The 27,774-nt window shown below is 44.2% G+C and overlaps 1 protein-coding gene across 3 annotated transcripts; it reads left to right on the forward strand.

Annotated features, from left to right (window-relative positions):
- On the forward strand, positions 1-27,731 carry enpp1 (ectonucleotide pyrophosphatase/phosphodiesterase 1). 3 transcript variants are annotated; one of them, XM_062412093.1, is made up of 23 exons: positions 1-316; positions 4,203-4,275; positions 8,323-8,386; positions 9,874-9,971; positions 10,056-10,135; positions 11,265-11,384; positions 12,231-12,340; positions 12,430-12,495; positions 12,588-12,660; positions 13,248-13,356; positions 15,406-15,537; positions 15,644-15,675; positions 15,816-15,943; positions 16,376-16,445; positions 20,675-20,762; positions 21,307-21,491; positions 22,547-22,586; positions 22,670-22,830; positions 23,746-23,881; positions 24,186-24,260; positions 25,205-25,337; positions 25,993-26,137; positions 26,271-27,731. In XM_062412093.1, the coding sequence occupies exons 1-23, from the start codon at positions 182-184 to the stop codon at positions 26,421-26,423; spliced, it is 2,406 nt and encodes an 801-aa protein (XP_062268077.1). In that variant the 5' UTR covers positions 1-181; the 3' UTR covers positions 26,424-27,731. The 3 variants fall into 3 exon arrangements, with proteins under 3 accessions (XP_062268077.1, XP_062268079.1, XP_062268078.1); XM_062412095.1 differs by having other exon boundaries at positions 22,679-22,830; XM_062412094.1 differs by having other exon boundaries at positions 8,326-8,386.
- The last annotated feature ends 43 nt before the right edge of the window (positions 27,732-27,774 follow it).

Consider the following 27,774-nt stretch of genomic DNA (forward strand, 5'->3'; position numbering starts at 1 on the left):
AGCTCAGTGAAGCTGCGGGACGAGAGGAGACCAGGCGGTGCTTCCCTTCTGCTCTGATCCACTCACACTGCACACACACACACACACACACACACACCCACACACACACACACAGACACACGCACACACACACATCCCTCATTTCCTCAAACTGTGGCTGGACTCGGTCCTGTCCAGCAGCATGGAAGTATCCAAAGGAGAAGAGAGTGGGAATGAAGCTCGATCCACTTTATTCGGGCCGACAGAGGTGGAGAGTCAGAGCAGGAGCCCTGGAGGATGCAGGGGCTTGAGCAAGCGGACTAAAATCCTCATCGGGGTACGTTCAATGGCTCTGGAAGTCTCATATCTTTGTCTCTGACCCTCTGTAAAACCCACATACTAACAAACCACGTGTTGTTTACTTTAATTCTCCTGTTCTACAACTGCTTGATGTGTGAATGTGGCTTTTTTTATCAATTAGAACTGAAAGAGAGTTGATTTCCCTGCACTTTTAAAAGCATTTAAAAGTCTCCACAGAAGTTGGTGTGTTCCTCATTTGACTTTCAAATCACTTTCACAACATTTGTGTCTACTGGATCTTAATGAGGCAACATAATGTTCATGCAGGACTTATTAAACATGAAATATGTCCTAACTGTGCCGTACATAACAATCTGCAATGTGTTTCATGAGGAATAGAATAGTTTCAGATAGTTTTCATGTAAAACCAGTGAAAAATTGCTACTTTTCTTTGTCACATATGACTGAAAATGCTAAATTTTGAGTTTTGGACTCTTACTCGAACTAAATAAGACATTTGAAAGTTTCATCTTGTTCTCTAGAAGGATTAGTTGACCACATTTTCACACTGATCCATGGAGTAATCTGGAGAACAATCAGAAGACGAATCAATAAGGAAAGTAATGATAATATTTAAATAGAATGATGATTGGGTGCAGGCCCAGTGAATGAGTCTGCACTTCACCAGCACAGCCTCAGGCCTGGATTTCTCCACTCAGCTGTCTGTCACTCAGCCCACACTGACTGTGTGAACCTGGAAACTTCATGTTTTCACTCCGGTGCAAAGACTCAGAGGCCAGATGAGTGTCTGCAGATGGAGGAGGTGAAGCTCAGATTGAACCTCCACCACCACCGTGCAAATCTAATCATATTCCACTGACTCAAATGTAAAAGTAAGAAAATCTGCAAATTGTTACTTTCGCGGAAACCTGAAACCCGGAAATCTTTGGCGTGTTTTTCTTGAAAATAACAAAAATTATAATCGACAAGAATAAACTATATAATTCCAGATTCATTTTCTTCCATTCAGTTTGTTTTTTTCTGTCCATCTTGGCACAGTGTTTATTGTTGACAGTTTTTCTGAAGTGAATTAAGACTAACCGCATATCTTCTGCATGCAGGCCTTTCCTGCAAAATCTGAATTTCCATTACTTGCATCAGACTACACCCCTCAAACTATCTACCCACAAGTTCCTGCTCAAACCCCAGGAAGTCACTTTTTGCACTTGCTGTGCTCTCTATGCTCTCTCCTGTCTCCTGTCCATCTCTCTGGCAGACGGCCCAGCATTACACTGTAGTGTCATGCAAAGGCCTCGCAGACGGATGAGTATAGGAGAACAGAGCGAAACTCAGGGGCTATTTTATTTTTACTCTCATACGAGGTCTACTCATTAGTTTGTGAGACATTTTATGACGTCTTTTTTATGTTCGTGTCTGTCTTGCTTCTCCCAAAACTCGAATCAGACATTTACTGTGCAGACAGTAGTAATCGAGTGTGTTTCAGACGAGTAGGTTTTCCACCAGACAGACTGTTTGCCTTCTCTGCCCACGAAGACCACGGCTAAAGGGTTTTCCCAACAAGGACTGGTCTCTTGCTCTCTTTCTGTCTTTCTCTCTCTCTCTCTCTCTCTCTCTCTCTCTCTGTCTCTCTCTCTCTCTCTCTCTCTTTCATTCTGTCTCCCTCCACCTATAACTGAAGAGAAATAAGTGCAAATATCCAGACACACACACAGCAGCATATTTTCATACCTGTCTAGGACTCCCCAGTCTTGTCTGTGTGAATCACACTAAATGGATTACTGGATGGTGGATGATTCCCACATTCCTCCATGTTTTTCTACACAAACGATACCACCACACTCTAGTTTGCAGTAATTAGAGGGCATGGATGACTGCAGCGTGAATAGGTCTGATCTAGTGTTGAGTCTGCAAACAAATATCACCCACAACTTAATTTGACACACGTGTGTGTGTTAACATACTATCATGAGTTTTTGTTGGATTTAAGTCTTGAAAACTAACACAGGAAAAAGTTGAGTCCCCACCGGAGAGAAAAGGTGGTTTCTTTTTCCACACAAACCAATTAAGTTCAACTGTGATAGAATCAAGATTCAAATCAATAGAAAGATTCATATCTTAGGACTTGTTTTAGTCTAATGAGATTTTCCGGCAGCAGCTACACATGGATAAAAGTTATTATAATGCAAAATCTTTAGTAGAGTGACTTTAGTCTTGTTTACCTAGACTGCTGCTTACGAATTATACAGTTTATTGCCTCGAAATGATCTGTGATCAAATGTGATAAGTGAAGGTGTCGCAGGCTACAAAACAGGATGTTTACACTTTAGCAGCCCACTTTAAATCAAGGTCTCAAACTCCATGATAATTAAACGACCATCAAAACCACTGCAGGCCGGCTGTGGGCTTTTGTGGAGGCTTCAAAATAAGCAGCAATGACAGGAGGCTGTGTAACCCCCCCCCATCTCTAACGCCCTGGTGATTACAAACCTTTAGCCTCCAGTCTGCAGCAGATAGCAGATTAGTGCTTCTGTCCTTGATTAACTCTTCACGCTGCCCATGGTGTATGAGCGAAGGTGGAAAGGATTGCAGGAGAGTTTAAAACTTATATATAAGTTTATGAATTAAGTTGTAAGAGAATATAAACGAAGCAAAGAGAATGACAAGACTAAGTTAGCAGCTCTGACATGTTTTACTAGCACAGCAGAGCTTTCAGCCAAACGCTGACGGGAATAGCATTTGTTTTTAATTCGGTCATAAACCCAAAGTGTTAGATGAGGCACAATTTTAACCTGATGGTTAAAAGTCGGGGCTTCGACAAAGTTACTGCAAAATCATCCTCAGGGAATGTGTGTACGAAAATGTCCTGATAATGAATTAAAGTTTTCAAGAGATTTTATCCGACGTGCCAATGTTTGAATGAGAAAACTCAGGGATCATCATCTGAGGACAATAACTTTCAAAAGAGAAGCAGTCGATATTGTAAATTAAAATCCTTTAAAAGGATCTTTTATTGTTGCGGATCAACTTCACTTTGCAAATTCCTCTCACAGTTGATGAGAGTTTTGACTTTGTTTGAGGAAAGCTCAGCGAACATCCTCTCGGGACAATGAATCTCAAAAAAGAGAAGATCTGTGTAAACCTCTGTAAAGGATTTTATTGCCACACTGGCATTTGTCATCGTACGGAAGAGCCCTCTGCTTAAAATGTCAAAATGTGAGTTTCATCCTTTAACGGGAGCTTCTCTTTTCAAACTTGATCCAGAATCCATTAAGTTTTCCTAAGTGCTTGTTATTCACGATTGTATGTTCAGCCGTGTGGAGCCAGTCCATCCAATAAACCAAATATCATGACACTCCATAGTTGATAGTTGTCAAGACATTTTACTAGAACACCAATAAGGTCAATGTCATGGTGTCGCAAGAGGGAAATCCCAGAGGAGTCACTGGTGTCATTTGGATTCTGGACCAAAGTGGTGGACCGACCAAACCACTCTGCCATCAAAATGGTTTGTGTTTACAGCTCACAATCGTTTGTGTTGGTGTCAGCAGGTCTGGGCACTTCTGCAGAATCTGTCTTGATTTATGCTTCTCTCTCTGGAGCCAGGAGTCTGGTGCAGTTCACATCTTGGTTTGAAAGGCATGTAGCTGACACCGCCAGAGTGTCGCTGTGGTGCCAGAAGAATACACATCAATTAGAGACTTTGTCACCACAATCGTGTTTGTGATGTTTTTTTTAACGTGATGATTATAGATTTGTGGAGGCTTGTGGAGTTTTCTCACTTCTTGCTGTGTTTACCTTCCACTCACCAGAGCCAGTTGTTTGTTGATAACTGGATGTGATTTTTCTTTACTAACCTAAAACCTTCTATATATATATCTTGACAATTGTTCTCTGGACTTCAGGTTCTGCTGCTCGGTCTCCTGGTGCTCATCCTGGCTTTGGCCCTTTCTCGGAAAGGCTCCAATAATGAGACAGGTGAGCGTCGCTGTTTCTTTACACACTTATTCACTATTTATTTTTTTTTGCAGGGCTTTTAGTTACTGGGATTCTATTTGAGTTGGGCTGCCATTTGGAGTTTCAAAGAAACTAGAATGAGAATCTCCTCATGAAACCACTTTTAAATTCACTAGATCCAGATTTTTACTTGAATCTAAACCACATTTCACACACTAGCATACATATTGTGATGGAAATTCATCTTGAGATTTGAAATAATGAAATTCTCAGACTGGAGTTGCTTTTGAGTCTTTATAATAATAAACTCTTCAGAGTTTATACAACAAGCACGGGTGCTCAGAATGGAACAACTGGCCGCAAGTTCACAAAAGCCAGAACTTATACAAGAGAGGTGACACAAAACACATAATATGAAAAGAATAAGACATGATAGACATGAGATCATCATCCGTGTCTTATCTGCTGTGTCCTTCTGTCCGCGGTACCAGTTAGAAGAAAAACATCACCAAATAAGGCAGCTCTGTGAGATAGTGCGTTAGGACTGTGGATCATGCCGACAGCTCGCTCCCGTGTCCTTGTTGACGTGCTCGAAATACTCAAACTACTCGGGGACCCGCTCCTCAGAACGCTGCTCCTCTGCACCCCTAGTTGTGGAAAACTGTACATCCAGCTTTTCTGCAGTAGATCTTAGAATCCTCACACATCCTTAGAGTCTTTTAAATCTCTTCCTAAAACTTTGTTTACAGCAAAGCATCACTGAATGTTTGACATGTGTGCTCTGACTATCTCCCTCTTTAATTGGTGCTCTTTTAATTTAACTGCTATTTAAATCAGTTTATTATTATATTTTGGTGCCTTCTTCAATAGAGATGTTGACGGAAAATGAAGGGACACTGCAGCCAACCAACAAATACCCTATAAGTAGGTTTTTTACTGCTATTTTTCTACACAAAAAAATGGTTAAAATTGAAAAACAAATAAAAATAAACATAAAAACATCACTTTAAGTTACAGAAGCTGTTACAGCAAAACAAACACCAGCTTTGCCCATACACAAAGATCACAATATCATATTTCATTTTTGCTTTATTGTGATAAAACAGCCAATACACAGATGTAAAAATAACTGCTCATCCATTCCCTCGTGTAAATATCAGAGATTCCACATTTGATTTATTGTCCAGTGAGATTTGGTTTTTGACTCCTCGACTCACTCATGTGTGAAAATACCTCGGCTGCAGCGGCGAGACAGACCGAAATAACCTCCCTCCGATTAGGGTTCAGGAGAGGCTCGTGAAAAGGCACACTCTACATGTTCAGCTGGTTTAAGGTACAAACAAGCCCCACGTGTTGCTGCTGTGAGGCCACAAACCTGCTGTCTGGGCAAATCCACCTCCGTGCAGCCTGTTGACGTCCCTCAGAAAACTCTGAACGTGGGAGTAAAGAGCAGCAGTGAGGGGGGATCTAAAGACCGAGAGGTCAATGTGAGAGTGAATAGGATTTGTTCACATGTTTCTCTCTCAGGGTGGTGGTTTCTCTTTTCCTCTTTTTTTTTTGCAAAATACGTCATGAGTGCAGATTTGGAGAGAGGCAGGAATGTTCACCCCGGGGTTGGCGTGTTCTCTGCAGCTATACATTCCCTCTGGTTAGATGTGGGCAGTGGCATCTCAGTGTGCTCTTTGTTGCAAACCGCGGTGCCATGACATCCCTCCGGAGCAGCCGTGGTGACTGTGGGCAGCTGTCCCCCCGACTGGGTGGGGCGCTCTCTCTCTCTGCTGCGGTGGCATATCCCCCCTTTAACTTATATTTCCTTGCAGGCTGACATGAAAGCCATATGGGGAGAAGACATTTTTAAAGCTCACGTAGGCTCGTCGTTTATCACATCTATGGAGCCTTGGAACCTCCCCATCTTTTATAATCTTTCTCTGTATCGTCTTTGGAGGCAGATTAAAGATATAAAAATAAACCCAGAAGAACTCGACTTCTCCCCGGAGGCTGAGAGCGAGTAGTGCAAAAATGCTGAGAGCGGGTTTTCCTCTGGATTACACACCACGACTTGTCTCCTGAGACGGAGCATCCCCCTGCCTGGTCCAAACCACACCGCTGGCCCGGAGGGGCGGCAAGGGGGGGGAGCTTTCTCAGCCACATGCTAAGACTCCCTCTGTCATGTGTCCAGTCAGCAGTGGACTAGACGGATGTGCTACTGGGAGTAGAAAGAGGAGGCCCGGAGCTGCCCTGGTGGAGTCACCTTGTCTGTGGGAAGAGTTTTTAAAAGAGCAATCCCATTTTTCAATGCCAAGAGCTTCACAAAAATAGAAGAACACCAGGAAGTAGTAATGCAGAATAAATATATGCACAATAAACAGGTTTTCAGTTGTTCTTGAATGACTTCAACAGATAATGCAGAACGTTAAAGAGCAGTCGATAATGTTGGGGCCAAAGCTTATACACTCCTAAAGCACAATCCCCTGTGTGTTTTAAACAGGCACATTGAAGTAAGCTCTGGTCAGAGGACCCATATAATCTGGGCTGTTGGACCGAGGGGCTAATTTCGTTTTTTTATTCAGTTAATCTCACCACTTTCATCACCATCATTTGCTGTAGCAGGGGGAGCGGTTTTCCGGGAGACTATCTGACCTGTTTTAACCCAGATAAGTAAATTAGTGGGGCAACATGTTTGTTTGTTTTGGCCTGATGGGACCTAGTGCACAGATTCTTGCTGAGATAATATTATTTACTGTACACGTGTCCCTCAGGAGTTGTTGAAGATGATATCGGAGCTAAATGCAAAGTAAATATTGATCTTGAATTTGTCAGGTTTTCAGAAACACGATTCCGATTATAACAAACCTGTAAATCAACTGAAAAACTAATTTTTGTGAAATACGTGGTCAATCACTCTCCTTTTCAGGGATAACAACTATAGTGTTTTTATCCCTGTTTTGTTTCCCTGACAACAAAGTCCAGATGTTTTCTATGGTGCGCCAACACATGTTGTCCAGCACCAAACCTTATTCAGTAATTTCTGTTTATCCGTTGAGGTTTTTTCTTTCTGAGCCGTATGAAGTGATATATTCATGTGGTCCACAGAGTTTTTGTGCTCGCGGAAACCCCTGGAAAACATTCATCCTCTCTCTTTAGTCATCTCATGAATATGCGGAAATACTTTCACATCCTGCTCCAGGCCACTCAAATATTTCAACAATCCCGTTTAATTCAACACCAGTCACCCAGATGTGGACCAAAGTCCTGGTGAAGAATGCTGAAGGTGTTTTCGGCATCTTATTGGTAGATTAAATGTTATAGAGGCCGAGTTGTCAAGAATTTTAAACCTGAAATACTGTTACTCAGTTGTTTGGCTGTGACCTTTGACCTTTTTAGTTGTTATACCTACTTAAACTAGTTTGTAGGCTTTGTAAAGGACAGATAACACATATCCTATTCATTGTGCAGAAATTAAGACTATCCCAGATATAGGCACTGTCATCTTGCACTTTCCAGGGCTCTGCTGATAGATCCAATTGTTTTTATGGCATCAAAATTAGCAGTTGGATGAAAATCAGTGGGGAAAAAAACTACCTAAAATGACAGAAATTAGAAAATCTATTTGATGCAAATTTTTTGGTTTAAACTAACATGAAGGAGGCTGGGCTCTTTTTTCTCTGTTTTGGTCTCAACCATCTCCTGAAGGAAATTGGTCTCTAAATGTTCAACTATGTTCACCAGCCGGTTGCTCACTGTGTCTTCCTGCCGTTTGTAGCTCAGTAGGTAGCGTCTGGTGGGATTTGGAGGCTTTTGTGCTGAAACTGAAAATCTACAAGCAGACATTAAAAGAATGAGCTGAAACTAACAATAAAACACTAAAAGGCGGCAGAGAGCTCTGAGTTCCAATCTATCATGTTTCATTGCAAGTGGTTTTCCTAACACAATCTTTACAAGTCATCGTCTACAACAAAGCTGGGTCGTTTCCTTTTCTTACGTCATTGTGTGTTTGTTGGCATCATGACTGTGCAGAGAAACATATTGTTCGTACTGAATGCCACTGACAACACTCTTCCTCTCCAGCAGACGGGACCATGTGGCTGCATGCATTCTCCGATGAAACTACGCAGCAACAGTGTCCACCTGGGTAATACAACACTCTTGTTTAAAAGTTGTAATCTGGGATCTGGTCCTTTTTTGGATCCCAGCAGCTCCCATCCTCCTCTTTGTGTGATGTCATGTTTTTCCACTCAAACTGAAACTATTCATCCCACGGTTATCCTCAATTGAGCCTTTGTTGCAGTTGTGGAAAATAAACTGTGACAACACCGGAAAATAAAAAATAGCTAGAAGTGCTTAAATAACTCTGGAATGGGTCTAACCAAGTTTTGAACCTGGGGCTTGGAGGGGTCGTGAGATGATTATCAACCGGGTAGGAAAGAAGAAAACTAAAGTTCTGTGAATTAATTTGTTATTCTAATAATATCCTTTACTTCTCCGATCTAACCTTAAAAGGGATAGTTACTAAATCTGTAAAGAAAAAGTACAAAGTACTGTAATTATAGGACTAGGGTTATGAAATATTGATTAAATACCTCAAATCTGATGTGGCTTTCAAAAGGACAACCCCCCCTTAAATCTCAGCAGGTTGTGTTTGGATCCCAGCAGCTCCCGTCTTCCTCTTTGTGTGATATCATGTTTTACTAGTCAAAATGAAACTAGTCATCCCACGGTTATTCTCAATTGAGCCTTTGTTGCAGTTGTGGAGAATTAACCTCGACCTTGATTAACACCGAAACAAAAAATAGCTAGAAGTGCTTAAATAACCCGAACACATGACTCTTGTTTTATTTGTTTTTTTTTAACAATGGTGTTGGTTCAGTGGAAAAAAGTAAGTGTCTCTATGGAAACTGAGCTAATGACTGTGAGTAATCAGACATGTGTTGCTGAATGTGGTCTTGTGTGTGTTTCTGCTTTTGGGAAGGGAGGAACCCAAACACACACATCACTCTATGGAAAAGAGAACCTGTGGCTCCAGATGAAGCTATTCTTACAAAAGTCTCTCATTTTCATTACCGGCTTCATTATTTAGTTTTTTTGTTGTGTTAATTCCTCTTTCTATAATGTAACTAAAGTAATTCTTTTTATGGCACTTGTTCTCCTTATTCCTCTTGATGAGAGTAATATTAATAAACTTTTCTATTTAAAAAAAGAACGATCGAGTATACAGTTAGTATTTAACTGCTAGAGTTTGATGTTATTCTCTGAAGAGGGTTGAAGCCCAAAAATAAACATTTGCTAGAGAGTTGAATAAAGTGAACATTTCTCTGTGTTGGCTGACTAGACTATTTGCTAACAACTTACTCTCACTGTATGTAAGTGCTGGTGTTTATTGCTTTTTCCTTTACTCTCTAAGGACTAAAACATTCTGTTATGCAAATGCAAATTGAACAAAATAAATATTAGCATCAGGGTTGATATGATACCGTTGTTTTGGCGTGGATAGCAAAAGCCGTTGAGCTGATGTTACAATCTTGTAACATCAGCTCAAGATTGTAACATCAGCAGCCCATGTTACAATCTCTCTCTCTCTCTCTCTCTCTCTCTCTCTCTCTCTCGTATCCTCCCTCACAGCTTCTCCAAGCCCCCCCTTATCCTCGTGTCCTTGGACGGTTTCCGAGCCGAGTATCTGACAAAGCAGAGCAGCCACCTCCCCGTTATCAACAAGTTACGTAAGTCGCAGGCACCATTGACTCCACAGCTCCGCTATGGTTTACCACTGCGTCCCAGTTTGACTCAATCTTATTGTGTTGCAGGAGAGCTTGGAGCCACAACACCGTACATGAGGCCCGTTTATCCCACTAAGACTTTTCCAAACCACTACAGCATTGTGACTGTAAGTCCTCTTGTTTCTGAGCCCGAGGTTTCACACAAATTGGAAACAAATGGCAAAACTGTTAAACCTGTTTTGTCAGTGGTGAAAGAACAACACTCATTGTAGAGGAACCACAGACCAAGATGTTCAGAATCTTACTAAGGTAAAAGTACAGGAGTGTTTTCAACAATATAGAGTAAAAAAAAGTATGACTTCTGCAGACACATGGCCCCCATGAATGATATACTGCACTACAGAGTATAGGTACTATAACTCTGTTGTTTGTCTCTATATGTGGATAGATAGATATTTGTACTTTGAGAATCAATGATTCTCCAGCCATGGCTGAGGTGATCTGATCTTTACTGAGTTGGAGCTGGTTATAGTGATTATTGACAGTGCCCTGGGGTCGGATCACAAGATGAATCTGAGTGGTCATGAGATGATTAGTGGGAGAAGAAAGAGAAGAATTCCTTTTCTGACCTGATATGTTGCTTGTGAAATATTGGATTATTTTAGCCGTTTGACTTTTAATAGAACGAAGTAGCCTGAAAACCTTGGATAGAAAAAACTGCTAAATATTAAAATACGTCTGGAACGAGTCTAACCAAGTTTTGAACCTGGGGCTGGGAGAGGTCGTGAGATGATTATTAACCGGGTTCTGTGGAACTAATTTTATTCTAATAATATCCTTTGCTTTTCCGATCTAACCTTAAAAGGGATAGTTACTAAAGCTCCAAAAGAAAAAGTCAAAAGTACTGTAATTATAGGACTAGAGTTATTAAATATTGTTTAAATACCTCAAATTGTACTTGAATAAACTCACTTCTTACTTCCCAAACTTGCTGTTTGTAGCCTACAGTTTCTATGTGGAGGCTTTTCCACGTGGTTGTAGTCTTTCCTCATGATGGCCCAGAAAGATGAGGCCTAATGGCTCACATGTGCTTGTGAAGTGAACCACAGCAAAACTAAAGGGCTTAGAGAGCGGAGTTCACCTCTGTCGGTGGAGCACGGAGCCTGCAATTAAAATAAACTGCTGCGGCTCCCAGTGATATTTAGTTGGATTCGGATCGGAGAGGAGGAGGTAATCACAGTATCAAAGCAGCTCGCCCTGACTGTGTGTTTGTTTTTCCCGACTCGATTCCTGCAGGGCCTTTATCCCGAGTCTCACGGGATCGTGGACAACAAGATGTACGACGTGACCCACAACGCTTTCTTCAGCTTGAAAAGTGAGGAGAAATCCGACCCTAAGTGGTACCAAGGGGAGCCGGTAAGTGAATCTGTGGAAATATGTAAAAAATTAATTCGTCGGCACGAGACTCTTGTTTTGTTTTGGCAATCGAGTTTCACAGCTTAGAATCATCTCTCCCCGTAACGAGCTGCTAGATGTAATGAGGGACGGCGCGGTGTTGAATGACGGCTTCTGAGGGCTGCGAGTGGTGCTTGTTGAGATGCTGCATGGTTTCCATTGGACCGGGAGGCTTATCTTAAATCTCATTCCTTCACAGTGTGACAGGCTTCTCCTCTTGAAAACCCACCGTGCGTTCGTTTAATCTCACTTTCCAGGAGGAAGGAGAAATAAATGATTCCAGCTGATTGATTTGATTCTGCAGGAATCTATTCTTTCATAATGACTGTTGATCCAATGCAACTAAGTGCATCTGCCACAATGTGCATTTAAACCTGCTGCATGAATAAGTCACATCTGATCAGTCGACTAGTTATTGATATTTGTTACTTATAATAGAATTATACAGTTGGATTTCCATTAGACGTGCCCGGGCTGTGAGGGATTACATATACCTAATGGACCAATCACTTAGACTTTGATGAATGAATGAGTACAGTTTATGTCTCTGAGTTAATCATGAGACTATATATTCTTTTATTTTCTTCCTCCTCTCCCTTCCTCTCCTTTACTTTCCTTTCCTTGTCTCTCCATTCCTTTCCTTTCCTTTCCTTTCCTTTCCTTTCCTTTCCTTTCCTTTCCTTTCCATCTCCTTTCCTCTCCTCTCCTCTCCTCTCCTCTCCTCTCCTCTCCTCTCCTCTCCTCTCCTCTCCTCTCCTGTTCCTGTTCCTGTTCCTCTCCTCTTCTTCTCCCTCTTTCTCCCCTCAGATCTGGATCACTGCCATGCATCAGAAACTGAAAACAGGAACTTTTTTCTGGCCGGGCTCAGATGTTAAAATCAACGGCAGCTATCCAAATTTCTACAAGCTGTATGACAGGTAAGTCACGTTCTGTTACATACATTTAAATGATGGTGTGTAATGTCATGGTATTGATTTGTTTATAAATCTCATGGTTTGCTGCACAGGACCATTTCTTTTGAGGACAGAGTGGGGACGCTGATTGAATGGCTCAGTTTACCTGAAGGAAAAAGGTATAACTTGATTACTGTTTCCATTACAAAGGGTCAATATTGAAAAACACTGTTCACTGCACTTAACTCTTAAATCCTTCTTTGATTTTTAGACCCGACCTCTACACTTTGTACCTGGAAGAACCTGACGCGTCAGGACATAGGTATGGGCCAGGAAGCAAAGAGGTCAGTCAGTCAACCTGCAACCATCAGCTGATTGTTCATTATCTGAAGGAATAGCAAACCCAGTCAGAAGCAAAATATGAGTCCAAGCGGAAACTTAATTCATTAGTGTCTGACCTTTAGCATTGTAGTTTGAGATAGTCGTCAAATTGCTTGTCGGTTCAACAACTCAAAAGATATTCCCTAAAGGCAAAGACGGGAAGCAAATCTTCACATCTGAGATTTTAATAAGGATTTGATTATTAAAAAGAATTCCCAATTACCTTTCTCTTGATCCACTAATAAATAAGTGGACCATTAGTTCCAGCTCTGAATATCTAATTAACAATGTAATGACACATCTATGAAAAGCTAACTGAATCATTTTCATCTCACCATTTCTGCATGTTGCGTCTCCAAGTTATAAACCAAACCCCATTTATTAACGGTCTGTATTATAATCAGTGCTGCCAGATCATAGTTAATAATAGTTTCCAAGTGTTTATTTGTTGAAACAAGATGTTCTTACATGGAAGACGAACAGCACGTCTGCACATTGTTCTGCTGCCACAGTGAAACATTAACTCTGTTAACGCTGTCCTGCTGTTCAGGTCACTTTGGCCTTGGAGCATGTGGACAGGATATTGGGAATAATGATGGACGCCCTGACGGAGAAGAACCTGCACCACTGTGTCAACCTGATGATCATGTCTGACCACGGTGAGATCAACACCTCAGCCTCCACACAGATATCACATACATCTTCAAAAGGAGAGAAAGACGAATCAATGAATGAGTGAATATAGTTTTTAAATAGTAGATTCAAAAAGAAAAGGAACACTTTTAAAGCAAGAATGATTAATAATTTCCTCTCCTTTGTTTGGATTCTGTTTATATTACAATCAGTGGAGATTTCAGTTGAGAAATGCATAATAAGAGGAAGTGGCGCTGAGGGCCCTTGTGATGTCATCAAGGTTGAAAGGGGGTGCGGCTGCACAGTAAAGGAATCTAGAGAGAGTTGAGGATCTGAATGAGATGAGATGATTAGACTCTAGATAAGGACATTGACAGTGTTACAGCATCAAAGAGGAAATAGTGAAATTCACACTCAGTATAAGTAATAAATAAGTAGAAATACAATGTGTAAACTTTGACAGCAACGACATTATTGGCAAAAATCTCATTTAATTACTGTTAACACCCGACAGTCACCTGATTAGATGAGAGGGAGAGAGAGTGATTGAAAGGGACCTAGAGAAAGTGTCCCTGGTTTAACTTAAAGGTTCAGTGTCTAGAATATAGTGACATCTAGTGGTAAAGTTGCATGTTGCAGCTGAATACCCCACACCCCACTGTCCCCCTTACAAGCATGAAAGAGAACCAGTGGCATCCTTAAGTTGTCATAAAAACTCAAAAGTAGTTTGTCCAGTCTGGGCTACTGTAAAAAAAACATGGCGGCCTCCGTAGAGAGGATCTACTCCTGATGTAAATATAAAGTATTTATATATAAAGGGCTCATTCGAGGCTAGAGGAAACAACAATAGATCCCTTTCACCTAAATCGTATACACATACATTGAACCTTTAAGCTAAGCCTAATTCTTTCAAACAACCTTCCTCAGTCTGTGGTTTCACAGTAGTTAGGCACGGGGGGGGGGGGGGGGGGGTAGAGGTTTACTGTCATCTTCAAATGTTTAACTTGGTGGAGTCAAACACCTGCAGCAGGGAGAACTTCAGGAGACAGAGCCAGTGAGAAATCTAGTGAAAAAAACATTTGTGATCCATTAGTAAACTGTTGTCAGTGCTGTGTTAGGGAGGATTTCTGTCAGGAGGCATCTGGAGACCAGATGTTTCAGCTTGTAATTTACTTTAATAAAGACCAGTGCTGGGGGAGAGAATGGGAGGAGCCAGTTTCTCCTCATCAAAGACCTGATTTCCAGGAGAAGATGTTGCTTTGGACGAGCTGTGGTTGTTATTGTCCTGAATGACAGAAGGATTCATCAGGGTTCACGTCACAAACCCAAAGAAAAATGCTGACAAATCTTAAACTAAATATAAATGCACTCGCTCTGTTGTGGGCGGCAGAAAAGACTAAATAACTGCTTACGTCTCCAAATTTCCGGGAAGAGAGACCTCAGCATAAAAGCATAAAATCATGAAAAATCATTAAAGCATAATCATGGATTTAAAAAAAGGATGCTAGAAGACAAATTGTTCATGCCACTACGACCACATTGGTAGAGTGGATACCCCAGAATCAAGCTGCACCCAGTTTCCCACACTCATAGATATCAGTCCCCAAAATTCCCTAGTTTTGTCTCATCAAGATCCATGAATTATTCTCAATCTCCAACCTCGCAATGTCACAGAAAGTGACCATGAGTTGAATGGGTCTTGCTAAAATACAAACAAACAAACAAATAGACAAACACACAAACACACAAACCAACTTAGAAATAGACAGAGATGTAAACATGGCCTATTATTCCCCTTGTAACTGTTTTTAATGTCTTTTTAAAATTGTTTCATGTTGCTTTTACAGCTCCTCCTGACGCCTCTAAAATTCAATGTAAAGCACTTTTAATGGCCTTGTTGTTGAAATGTGCTACACAAATAAACTTGGCTCATGAAACCACATTTTAAAGTTTCCTGTCGAGAAACAAAGATAAAAAAACCTCACTTCCTTTGGGCGGATGTGAAAATACGATTGCAAACGATCACGGCGTATCAAAAATCTGAAGAACACTCGATTGTTCTGTTTTCTGAACAGGCATGGAGGAGGCTTCCTGTGACAAGGCAGAGTTTGTATCAACCTACCAGGAAAACATAGACGACTTCAATGTCATCCAAGGCCCGGCAGCTCGCATCAGACCCGCTCGCCTCCCCGACGATTACTTCTCCTGTGAGTTCCTGTGGATAACATTGGTTTCCCAGCTCTGCAGCATCACTCAGTGTCGACTTGTTTGTGTGCAGCGTGTCTAACTGTGGCCTGTGTCTCTTTCCCCCAGTCGACTACGCCGGCCTGGTGAAGAACCTGTCGGTATGCAAACTATTTCCAAATGTCCCCTGTGTATTGATAGGGAGAATGAAGAATTATCTGCCTGCTTAGCTTCAGGTCCAAACAAAGGCCGACCCGGTGGTGCAGCGTGTTGATTCTCCCGCTCTGTGTGTGATCTGAAGTGCAGGGCCGCTAACCAGTCCATGAGGCCGTACCTCAAAGAGAACCTCCCGAAGAGGATGCACTTCGCCAACAACAAGCGCATAGAGAGAGGACATCTGTACATGAAGGAGGGCTGGCAGGCAGCTCGGTGAGTGACCGACTACTTTACCCTCTTTAAACAGTTGTGTGTGTTGCAGTATTGTTTTTCCATAGCTTTGCCTTCACTCCTGTCAGTGTTAATATATATTTTTCCCAGAATAAAGAAGAGATAGAAACTTGTTATAGCAGCAGAACACAGAATGAGGCAGTATTACAGTAAGTGGTCAGGATTTGGAAAGTCTGGAATGATTATATATGAAAGCGTCCCTGAAATGAATACAAATGTCAGGGTTTTAAAAAACTTTCTGCAGCCACACACAAGTAGAAACACCCATAGTGGGGAAAATAAATAACTTTATTCAGTGACTGACCCTGATATTGAGATGGAAACACACGTCAGTAACTATCACCATGTGTTTTATTGACCGTAATCTTTATGTCTGTGTTTTATTAAAAGATACATTTATTTTTTCCTCCTCAGTTATATGAAGGAACTCAAGTACTGCACCGGAGGATTCCACGGCTCAGATAATCTCTTCACCAACATGCAGGTCAGAGGGAGGAAGGATGCACGTGTTGCAATTAATAAATGTTTTTCACAATAATATATCTATAGTCTGACAGCTCAATAGACCTTAACGTTAGATGTCAAGGTTTGTCAGTCCCATTTTTCAAGTCTACTTTTACACAGAGCCCCTGAAGTCCTTTTTTATCTTAATGGCAAATTTAATTTTCTCGTGGGAACAGGAAATGTATCCTATCTTAACAAAATAATAACTTCTGTGCGCAAAAGAGGATAACTTGGGCCCACGAGATATTGATCTTGTACACACAGGATCATTTTCCTTTGCAAAAAAGTAATTCCATTCACCAGTGCTGCTGCTAAATTTAGCAAACTCACTAATTACACTTACCTCTCCTTGAACCGTCACCTTATCGTGGTGGAGAGGTTTGCGTGTCCCCGTGAACCTGAGGGCTGTGTTGTCTGGAGCCTTGTGCTCCTGGTAGGGTCTCCCATGGCAGAGTGGTCTCAGGTGAGGGGCCAGACTAAGAATGGTTCAAAACCCTCAATGAATATCGACGAAAGAGGAGATGGGACCCAGCCCGGAGGAAGCCCGGGGCCCCCGTCTGGAGCCAGGCCCAGACGGAGGGCTCGATGGCGAGCGTCTGGTGGCCGGGTTTGCCACGGAGCCCGGTCGGGCATAGCCCGAACAAACTACGTGGCACCCCCCCTCTTTTCATCTCATGGGCCCACCACCTGTGGGAAGACCCGTTGGGGTCGGGTGCGCAGCCACATGGGTGGCAGCGAAGGTAGGGGGTCTCGACGGACCAGACCCGGGCGGCAGAAGCTGGCTCTGGGGACGTGGAACGTCACCTCGCTGTGGGGAAAGGAACCGGAGCTTGTGAGGGAGGTGGAGCGCTATCAGTTAGATCTGGTGGGGCTTACCTCCACGCACAGTCTCAGCTCTGGTACCATACTCCTGGATAAGGGTTGGACTTTATTCTTCTCCGGAGTTGCCAAGGGCGTGAGGCGTCGGGCGGGTGTGGGGATACTCATAAATCCCCGGCTGAGCGCCGCGGTGTTGGAGTTTACCCCGGTAGACGAGAGGGTCGCCTCCCTGCGCCTAAGGGTTGTAGGGGGGAAAACTCTGACTGTTGTTTGTGCGTATGCACCAAACAGCAGTTCAGAGTACTCGGCCTTCTTGGAGACCCTGAATGGAGTCCTGTATGGGGCTCCAGTAGGGGACTCCGTAGTTCTGCTGGGTGACTTCAACGCCCACGTGGGCAACGATGGAGACACCTGGAGAGGCGTGGTGGGGAGGAACGGCCTCCCTGATCTGAACCCGAGCGGTCGTTTGTTATTGGACTTCTGTGCTAGCCATGGATTGTCCATAACAAACACCATGTTCGAACATAAGAGTGCTCATAAGTGTACCTGGTACCAGAGTACCCTAGGCCGAAGATCAATGATCGATTTTGTGATCGTGTCATCTGATCTGAGGCCGCATGTTTTGGACACTCGGGTAAAGAGAGGGGCGGAACTGTCAACCGACCACCATCTGGTTGTGAGTTGGATCAGGGAGTGGGGGAAATTTCCGGATAGACCTGGTAAGCCCAAACGAGTAGTGCGGGTGAACTGGGAACGTCTGGAGGAGGCCCCCGTCCTAGGTATCTTCAACTCACACCTCCGGCGGAGTTTTTCTGGCATTCCTGTGGAGGTTGGGGGCATTGAGCCGGAGTGGGCGGTGTTCAAAGCCTCCATTGCTGAAGCTGCGGCGGCTAGCTGTGGCCTCAGGGTCTTAGGCTCCTCAAGGGGCGGTAACCCTCGGACACCGTGGTGGACACCGGTGGTCAGGGAAGCCGTCCGATTGAAGAAGGAGGCCTTCCGGGATATGATATCCTGGAGGACTCCTGACTCGGTTGCAGGGTACCGACAGGCCCGAAGGGCTGCAGCTGCTGCCGTGTCGGAGGCTAAGCAGCGGGTGTGGGAGAAGTTCGGAGAGGTCATGGAGAAGGACTTTCGGTCGGCACCAAAGTGTTTCTGGAAGACTATCCGGCACCTCAGGAGGGGGAAACGGGGAACCATCCAAGCTGTGTACAGTAAGGATGGGACTCTGTTGACCTCAACTGAGGAGGTTGTCGGACGTTGGAAGGAACACTTTGAGGAACTCCTGAATCCGAATAACACGCCCTCTATGTTGGAGGCAGAGCTCGAGGTTGATGGTGTTTCATCGTCAATTTCCCTGGTGGAGGTCACTGAGGTGGTCAAACATCTCCGCAGTGGCAAGGCCCCAGGGATTGATGAGATCCGGCCAGAAATGCTAAAGGCTCTGGGTGTTGAGGGGCTGTCATGGTTGACACGCCTATTCAACATCGCGTGGGAGTCGGGTACAGTGCCAAAGGAGTGGCAAACTGGGGTGGTGGTTCCCCTGTTCAAAAAGGGGGACCAGAGAGTGTGTGCCAATTACCGGGGCATCACACTTCTCAGCCTCCCTGGTAAGGTCTACTCCAAGGTGCTGGAAAGGAGGGTTCGGCCGATCGTCGAACCTCAGATTGAAGAGGAACAATGCGGTTTTCGCCCCGGACGTGGAACTACAGACCAGCTCTTCACTCTCGCAAGGATCCTGGAGGGGGCCTGGGAGTATGCCCATCCGGTCTACATGTGTTTTGTGGATCTGGAGAAGGCGTATGACCGGGTCCCCCGGGAGAAACTGTGGGAGGTGCTGCGGGAGTATGGGGTAAGGGGGTCTATCCTCAGGGCCATCCAATCCCTGTACTCCCAAAGCGAGAGCTGTGTTCGCGTCCTCGGCAGCCAGTCAGTTTCGTTCTCAGTGGATGCTGGTCTCCGCCAGGGCTGCGCCTTGTCACCAATCCTGTTTGTGATATACATGGACAGGATATCGAGGCATAGTCGGGGTGGGGAGGGGTTGCAGTTCGGTGGTCTGAGGATCTCGTCACTGCTTTTTGCAGATGACGTGGTCCTCATTGGATCATCGGCCTGTGACCTTCAGCACTCACTGGATCGGCTGGTGGCCGAGTGTGAAGCGGCTGGGATGAGGATCAGCACCTCTAAATCTGAGGCCATGACTCTTAGCAGGAAACCGATGGATTGCTTACTCCGGGTAGGAAATGAGTCCTTAGCCCAAGTGAAGGAGTTCAAGTACCTTGGGGTCTTGTTCGCGAGTGAGGGTACTATGGAGCGTGAGATTGGCCGGAGAATCGGAGCAGCGGGGGCGGTATTGCGTTCGCTTTACCGCACCGTTGTAACGAAAAGAGAGCTGAGCCGCAAGGCAAAGCTCTCGATCTACCGGTCGATCTTCGTTCCTATCCTCACCTATGGTCATGAGGGCTGGGTGATGACCGAAAGGACGAGATCACGGGTACAAGCGGCCGAGATGAGTTTTCTCAGAAGGGTGGCTGGCGTCTCCCTTAGGGATAGGGTGAGAAGCTCAGCCATCCGTGAGGAACTCGGATTAGAGCCGCTGCTCCTTCACTTAGAAAGGAGTCAGCTGAGGTGGTTCGGGCATCTGGTAAGGATGCCCACTGGGCGCCTTCCTTGGGAGGTGTTTCAGGCACGTCCAGTGGGGAGGAGACCTCGGGGAAGACCCAGGACTAGGTGGAGAGATTATATCTCAACACTGGCCTGGGAACGCCTCGGGATCCCCCCGTCAGAGTTGGTCAATGTGGCCCGGGAAAGGGAAGTCTGGGGCCCCCTGCTTGAGCTGCTCCCCCCGCGACCCGACCCCGGATAAGCGGATGAAAATGAGATGAGAGACTAATTACACTTGTTGCTCTCCACCTACACTGTCTCAGCTTTGGATTCAGTTTCTCTGTGCCACCTTCATACCAGTCGTCACAAACACGTCTCTGTACATTTGTGGATGTGGTTCTTGTTGCATTTTGCTTGACTCTGTGTAATTATAGGCTGCGGCCATCTTTACAAAAATATATTTTTGAGTTTGGCAAAAGTCAGCCTGAGGAAGAAAAGGCAAAGTGTTCTTTAAATAGAGCATTTGCTCACCTCCAAATATCTCAGCAGCCAACCAACACGCGTCCTCGAATTTAAATCCGTAACTCACAAGGTCGTGTGAGGTCATTCTACTGCTGTAGCTCGTAAATATTTACCCTCGGTCTCATCGTGGCGCTGACTGTCTGACGTCTTGTTAATCACAGAAGGATTTTTTAACTTCACAAGCTGGAGCAGCGTTGTTTAGATACTTCACTCTGTTACGTGAATGTACGTCAGTGTGTTAAAATCTGCTTCATGGTGTTTTTCCAGGCGATCTTCATCGGCTTTGGTCCCGGATTCAACAGCAACACAGTCGTGCCACCTTTTGAAAACATCGAATTATACAACGTCATGTGTGGTAAGTTGTTGTGTTACAGCACAGACACAGTTTTTGTTGTTTATCTTGGCAACATAAACTGTGTTTAAAAAGAGGTGAAGTCCATGACTGGTGCACAAACATGTCTATTTATACGACCACCGTGTTTGACCACCCAAAGCTCATCATCCAATAAAGTTCACTCCCATTTAATCTGCTCATATATTCTGGTGAAATAGTGTAAGATCACATGGAGGGTGTCCCCACTGAGACGTGTGGAAGCAAACAGATTCACACAGACACGCACACTCTGAGCCGGGCCGACCCGGAAACATCTGTGTGTGCAGTGGACTGTTACCAATGATTTAATGACAGGTCAAACCCAGGGAGGAAATGAGTGAGTGCTGAATTCAATGGTTTCAAATGACCCCAAATGATTTTAGAGACCTGGTACAACGGCAGCCGGTGGAGCTTGTTCTTATCTTCTTGTTCTTGAATAGTTAAAACCCTTTGTCTAAAATTTTTTTTTAAATAATTTTCTTCACACATTTCTCCACCATGTTGATGTCTCTATTCTTTCCTCCAGATCTCCTCGGTATTCGTCCCTCTCCAAACAACGGGACTCACGGCAGTCTAAACCACCTCCTGTCACGTCCATCGCACCTTCCAGTTCACCCAGCGCAGCTCTCCCATGAAACCCCCTGCGAGGCCAGTGACCCCGTCCCCACTGACGACCTGCGGTGCACATGCACATCTCAAACAGAGACACAGGTAATGTGCTAACGAGACACTGTGGCTGTGCATGAAACGTAGGTCTGGGGATGAAAATACTGGTCGGTCAGTGTAGACCATATTGACTGAATGTAAAGATAAAGAAATGGCGGCTCCCAAAAGTGAAGCCAAAGTGTCTTTAACGACCTGTTGCCATGTTTTACAACGGGAGCCAAAGTCTACACAGTGGTATGGAGGTGCAGTGTCGGGGTCCTATATACAATCGACCAATCACAAGTCAATCAGGATGTTCCACCCCGTTTTAATAGCATCAAATTACGAATTGAAATCAAACTCAAGTAAACTACCTAAAATGACAGAAAACCTTTTACAGCTAAATTTCCTAGATGTGACTCTGACTTTTGATTTTGGTCCCATTTCCCATCCACTAACATGGAGGAGGCGGGTCTCTGAACTTTATACTATAGCCAGCCAGCAGGGGGCGATCAGGATGCTTTGACTTCAGTTTCGGCGAGCGGTCGAGATGTCGTCCATCTTTATTTACTGACTATGGAAAGAAGTCGTCACACACTGCTGAGGCGTGGGGCTGTTCGGCAGCTGATGGTGCAGAACGAATGGATTTCATTAGATATCAGGAAGTTCTGCAGTCGGTTAAGAATGTGAAACTGGTCAGAGGCTGGACCAGTAGACCTTCAAATCCACCATGAACCACTTCAAAGAAACACATTGGGAACGGACCTTGAACATTATTGAAAATCTGCGATTGGATCATGTTGTGCGTGTGTGTGTGTTTGTGCGTGAGATGAAAATATGTCAGAACTGGAAGTAATCTGCAAAGTTGTATTTCAAAATCAGGACTAGAAGACTCTTAACAGCTGAGACATCAGGAAGGAGAAGAGTTTCTGATGTACAACCCAATCACAGCTCAACTTTTTAAACTTTAAAAATCTTTTCTGTTCATAAAACAAGAAGAAACATTTTGTATATGTTGGTTACAGGAGTTGTGTACACTTTCTTTTCCCAAATCTACACAATAAGGACTTTTCGCAAACGTTTGCATTATGCTGCATTAACAAGAAGTGTTTCTTTTTAAGGAGACGGATATGAACAGGCTTCTCATGACAACTAATTCCAGTGAGTAGCATTTTATCTCTCGTTGTTTTACTTAGCGTTTATTTTGTGAAAATATGTGACGTTTCCCACATTTTGACTTTCAGGCACTAAAGTCCTGCTGCGTCGCCTCCACCATCCTTTCGGGACGCCCCGGGTCGTCCAACCAGACGCCGCCTTCTGCCTCCTGCACCAATCGGACTACCTCAGCGGATACAGCAGGGACCGCCTCATGCCCCTCTGGGTGTCCTACACCCTCCAGCCTCTGGTGAGTCCCGCTGCTCTGAGCTTTTAAACACGGCCTGAGAAGTTGAGTCTTCCCAACCGGCTCCATCTCTTCTCTGCTTTGGGTTTGGCAGCAGATCAGATGAGGTTTCTCTCGCTCTCGGCAGCTGTTACTTTCCTTCTGAGCTCATCTCGGCTCAGACGGCTCTTGTCTTGTGTCATTACGCGGTTGACCTTTTAGTGTAAATCATTACCTCAGGCGGAGAGTCAACGCTGTTTACTTTACTGTCTGAATGATGGAGCACGTGAGGATGAAGATCTGCTCTCGCTCCAGCTTTGTTTAAATACTCTCCACGCTGAACTAGGCCTTCGACTGTATATGTTCTAATCTGTGTCATGGTATAACTTACAGTATCACACTCGACCCGCTCGTACACCCGGAGAAAAGTTCAATTTCACAGTTTGTCAAATTCAAAAAGCCCCACATAGAGTCCGCTTCGAACTACTTTGCTTTCTACAAACTCAGTTAATCATTGAACAGCGTGAGGGCGTGCAGAGGAAGCTTCTCTTCTCGTGCATACAGGCTGTTTGAGGTTTGCATAAGGCGTTAAATGCCACATTTTATTCCATGACACATTTTAATGCCGAGGGCCGACGTCTGTTCCTAGAGCTTCTGTAACTTTTTCTCACTCCGCTCCTCTTTCCTCTGCCTTTCTAAAGACATGAACAGGTCCTACTTTTAGAAACTGAAACCTTCACGGCTTTAATCTGTAATCTGGAAAGAATACACATTTCACCATAAGTAGTGCCGTACTACATTATCCCAGGAGTGCCCTCACTGACCCACACACACACATGGCGAGGCTAAAATCAAGCCAAGTGATCTCAAACCACACCCAGAGCGCTGGCCCTGAATCCTGCTCCTCACTGACCACCACTGACTGCTCCTCTCTCTCAGACCACAGTGCGACCGCTGAGCCCGGAGCTGGAGGCGTGTGTCCGAGCTGACGTGCGAGTCCCAGCGGCCGACAGCCAGCTGTGTTTCCCCGACAGAGAAGACCCGAGTCTGTCCTACGGCCTGCTGCATCCCCCCAGTGAGTGTGTGTGTGTGTGTGTTAGTGTGTGTGTGTGGAGTCACAGTTCTGTGTCCCCCGCTGGGTGTTGAATTGAAGTTGACGTGTTCCAGAGCCACATTCTCATGTAAAAATCCCACCGTGCTCTGGGGTTGCCCCCCCCCCCCCCTCCTCTAATGAGACGCTGTAGATTTATGGGGCTGAAAATGGAATTCTGGTTTCAGGTAGCTCCACAAAGGGAAGTGATGCAGGATGATTGAGTTTAAGGGATTGAGTTGTTGGGCCTGGTTCCATTTAACCCCCCCCCCCATCTCTCCCTCTGTAGATCTGAGCTCCCGTGGACCTGAGTCGGACTCTCTCCTCACGACCAACATGGCTCCGATGTTCCCCGCGTTTAAAGGTGAGTCACACATTTGTCGGCTTCTGCACCTTAAGAAGGAAAAGTGATTCACGTTGATGCACGAGTTAAACATTTAATTAGAGGGGAGAGAGAGGCGAGTTCGCCACATGAGTGCCAGAGCTTCTGAGCTGAACAATTTAATTAAGCAGCAGACTGAAGAGCTACTCCCGACCACAACTACACATGCTGTGCTGGGTGACGTGGTTGAGAGAGAGCAGGTATTCAGGTTTCACCAGCCAGCTGAACCCAGATTGTTCTATAATACATAACAGGAGTTCAAACGCTGTGATTACATGGGACTACTGTGCTCGGGTTTGCTTTCTGTAAAGTGCAAAGGCTTAGTCTTGTTTTATAATCCTGACATCCTGCTTTATGTTTTTAAAGTAGCAAGTTAACACACATGAATCTGAATGTTGCTTCACTCCCTTCATTTTTGTTCTTTTGCTCATACATCCACGTTGCTTAATTATGGCCTATCCCACGAGGATTGAGTCCATACCTGCTCTATTAAAACAACATCATCACGGTGTCATATGTGAAAGGTTTGTGAAATGGCTGATCATGCTTTTTGTTGGGACTTGTTGCTTTTGTTGGAGGATTGGTTCACGGAGAATTCTCTGCAAAGCTCTCGTCACTTTTCTGCTGCTGCCACAAACGCTCTTCATGGAAACTCTTTCTCACTCGAAGAAAAAAAACCACCTCCTCCTCGTTCTGTAGTTTGTGTCTGATGCCAAGTTGCATCTGCTAAATGCTGCTGCCCCCTGCTGGCAAACACTGTGCATGACCCCAGCTGGAGGGAATGTGTTTTCCTCATATTTCTAATCATAAACCCCTCAAGCTTCTCTCTTGCACACAGACCACATCATCCTCTTCATCGGTTGTGGTGGATTGTTGCAGTAATAAAAGGTTATGTGGGTGTTTGTGTGTTTTCTCTTTTACCGCAGATGTTTGGAGACATTTCCACGACGTCCTGCTTCCAGTGTTTTCACAGCAGCTGAACGGAGTGAACGTTGTGAGCGGGCCCATATTTGATGATGACTTTGACGGAAACGTTGACGCGTTCATAAGACGCTCGAGGTGAGGCAGTGGCGCACGCTTCAGGCAATTCATTTCATTTATTAGTAGAACTGAGAGATATTTTCTCAATTGAATAATAATTATTGTTCAAGAACTGAAGGAAAAAGTAAGAAATTACATTAATATCCTTCCAAGACTTAACTTAACTAAAAAGTTAGTTTCCTCTATGAAAAAGAAAAGTTTCTAACATTTATATACTTTAGTTTTAAATGAGTTTTTACTTAGTTTCGAGACTTGAGTGCAGTAAAATTGATGATTATAAAGATTGAAGTTAATCTGCTCCATGGTATTTGTATTTACGCGACATCAACACACCTTTTTTCAGTCAGTGTCATCATTGGAAAAGTGAGTTCCCCACATGAACACACACATTTCTGCCAAAGCTGAAATGTTTTTTGTTACTTCACTTGAGAACAAGGTTGTAATTTTCATTTTGTCTGAACTGAAGTTTTGATTGTTGCTCAATACTTCCTGTTCAAATACCTCGGAATTGAAACCACAATTTCCAGCGAGTTCACACAAGCAGTGGATGATCGTGTGAGTCCTGACCAATTCTCCATCAGCTGAGATTTCATAATTGCTACAAGTTTCTGCAGGAATTAAACATCAAAGATACCAGAGCAGTGTGTTAATCCCTGTGATCCCATCTCTCCAGGAATGAGACTCTCACCCCGACCCATTTCTTCGTGATCCTGACGAGCTGCGTGAACTCGGCCCTCAGCCCTTCTCAGTGCGAGGGCCCTCTGCAGACCCAGTCCTTCATCCTGCCCCACCGACCCGACCACACCGAGAGCTGCGCGGTGAGTAACACCTTCACCACCGCGTCACCTCTGCGGAAAAACCTGCTGCTGACAAGTCCCACAGTGGAAACGCATCATCGCTTCTTCTTTTAATACACGGCGCATTCATAGGTTTTTCTCTGCTCTTCCTCAGAATGGGTCGGACATGTCGTGGGTGGAGGAGTGGCTACGCTTCCACACCGCGCGGGTCCGAGACATCGAGCTCCTGACGGGGCTGAGCTTCTACCACGACAGGCTTTCAGTGGAGGAGACGCTACAGCTCAAGACGTTTCTACATAGCGCTTAAAACCAGAGACGTTTTTTTTTATTGAAATAAAGTTTTAATCTCAGAGGGAAGCACAACAGGCCTCTGTCCACGGGGTCTCGCAGTAAACCTGCTCTCAGGGGCCATGAATCCCAACAATGAGTTCCATCCGTCTATTTTTTATTGTAATGTCTGATTCCAAAACAAATTTTACAGTTATTCAATGTGTGAGAGTCACGTGTTTCATTTTTTAGAGATGATTGTACAGAGAGTTTAAATGAGCTTTGAACCAAAGACGCCATCTGCCGCACTTCTTCAGTTGGGACTGAAACAAAAAAAAAAAAGGGAAACGTTTATCCACGGAAGACGTATTCATACCACAGATGATTTCAGAGTCAGGTCTTTTTTTCTTTTTTTAGAAACACCGTGACGCTCTGGAGACTTTCCGGAATCCTGCCACACATCTGGAGAAGTGGAAAAACACCCAAATGCTCTCGTAATTGTTTTTGTATTTTCTTTATACTGTGCCAATGTCGTTTTTTTGGTTTTGTAAATTGTTTTTCTTGGTCGGTGACATCCTTGAAGAGATAATTGTTCAGTCCAGTGTGTGAATGTGTGCGTCCACATGTGCAGTTTGTGTGTTTATGGACGGATAACGAGGCACAGACGTGTGAAAGGCTTCTGACGTCAGGACACCCAGACTGAAACAGACACAAAACGGCTTCATACAACGTGGCTTCTCTGTGTCGGCTGTTGTGCGTCTCTTTGTGAGTTTGTGTGTCGTTTAAAACCTTTTTTTATTGATGTTAAACGCCGCCAAGGATGATGTGTTTTCACTCCTGTGCTTTTGTGTTTTTGTTCTCAGCTGATTTCCTTGAAATTTGTGGAATTTCCCTTTTCTTTCTCTTATTTCTTTCTTACTTTTCCTTTATTCCTCTTTTTTTTCTTTTCAACATTTTCACAGATCTCCTAGGGGAATCATTCATCGACTGATATGAACCCTTCTGATGTTTGCATCTCTTTCTCAAGGTTTTGTGTCTCTTTGTCGTCTTTTGTCTCTGTGGCTGTTTGCATCTCTTTGTGGTCCTTCGTTCATTCAGCATCTCTTCTTTGGTCGTTATACATCTGTCAGTGGTCCCTTTGCATGTCTGTGGTTGTGTCTTCATACACCAACCTTATTGTGTTCTGTGCCTCTGTGCAGTTTCTCTTGTGAGCACTGTGCAGGAGAAGCAAAGCTCTCAGGTGCTGCAGCTGAACTCCAGCATCTGTACATGACTATGTGTTGTGTGCAAACGTGTATTATTTTTTATTTGGAGTCGGAACATAATAAAGTTCATATGATTTAGCGTTTTCCTTTATGTGTTTTTTCAATATTGTCAGAATTGCCTTTGGA

Source organism: Platichthys flesus, chromosome 18 (genome assembly GCF_949316205.1).
Source record: "Platichthys flesus chromosome 18, fPlaFle2.1, whole genome shotgun sequence".
NCBI lineage: Eukaryota > Metazoa > Chordata > Actinopteri > Pleuronectiformes > Pleuronectidae > Platichthys > Platichthys flesus.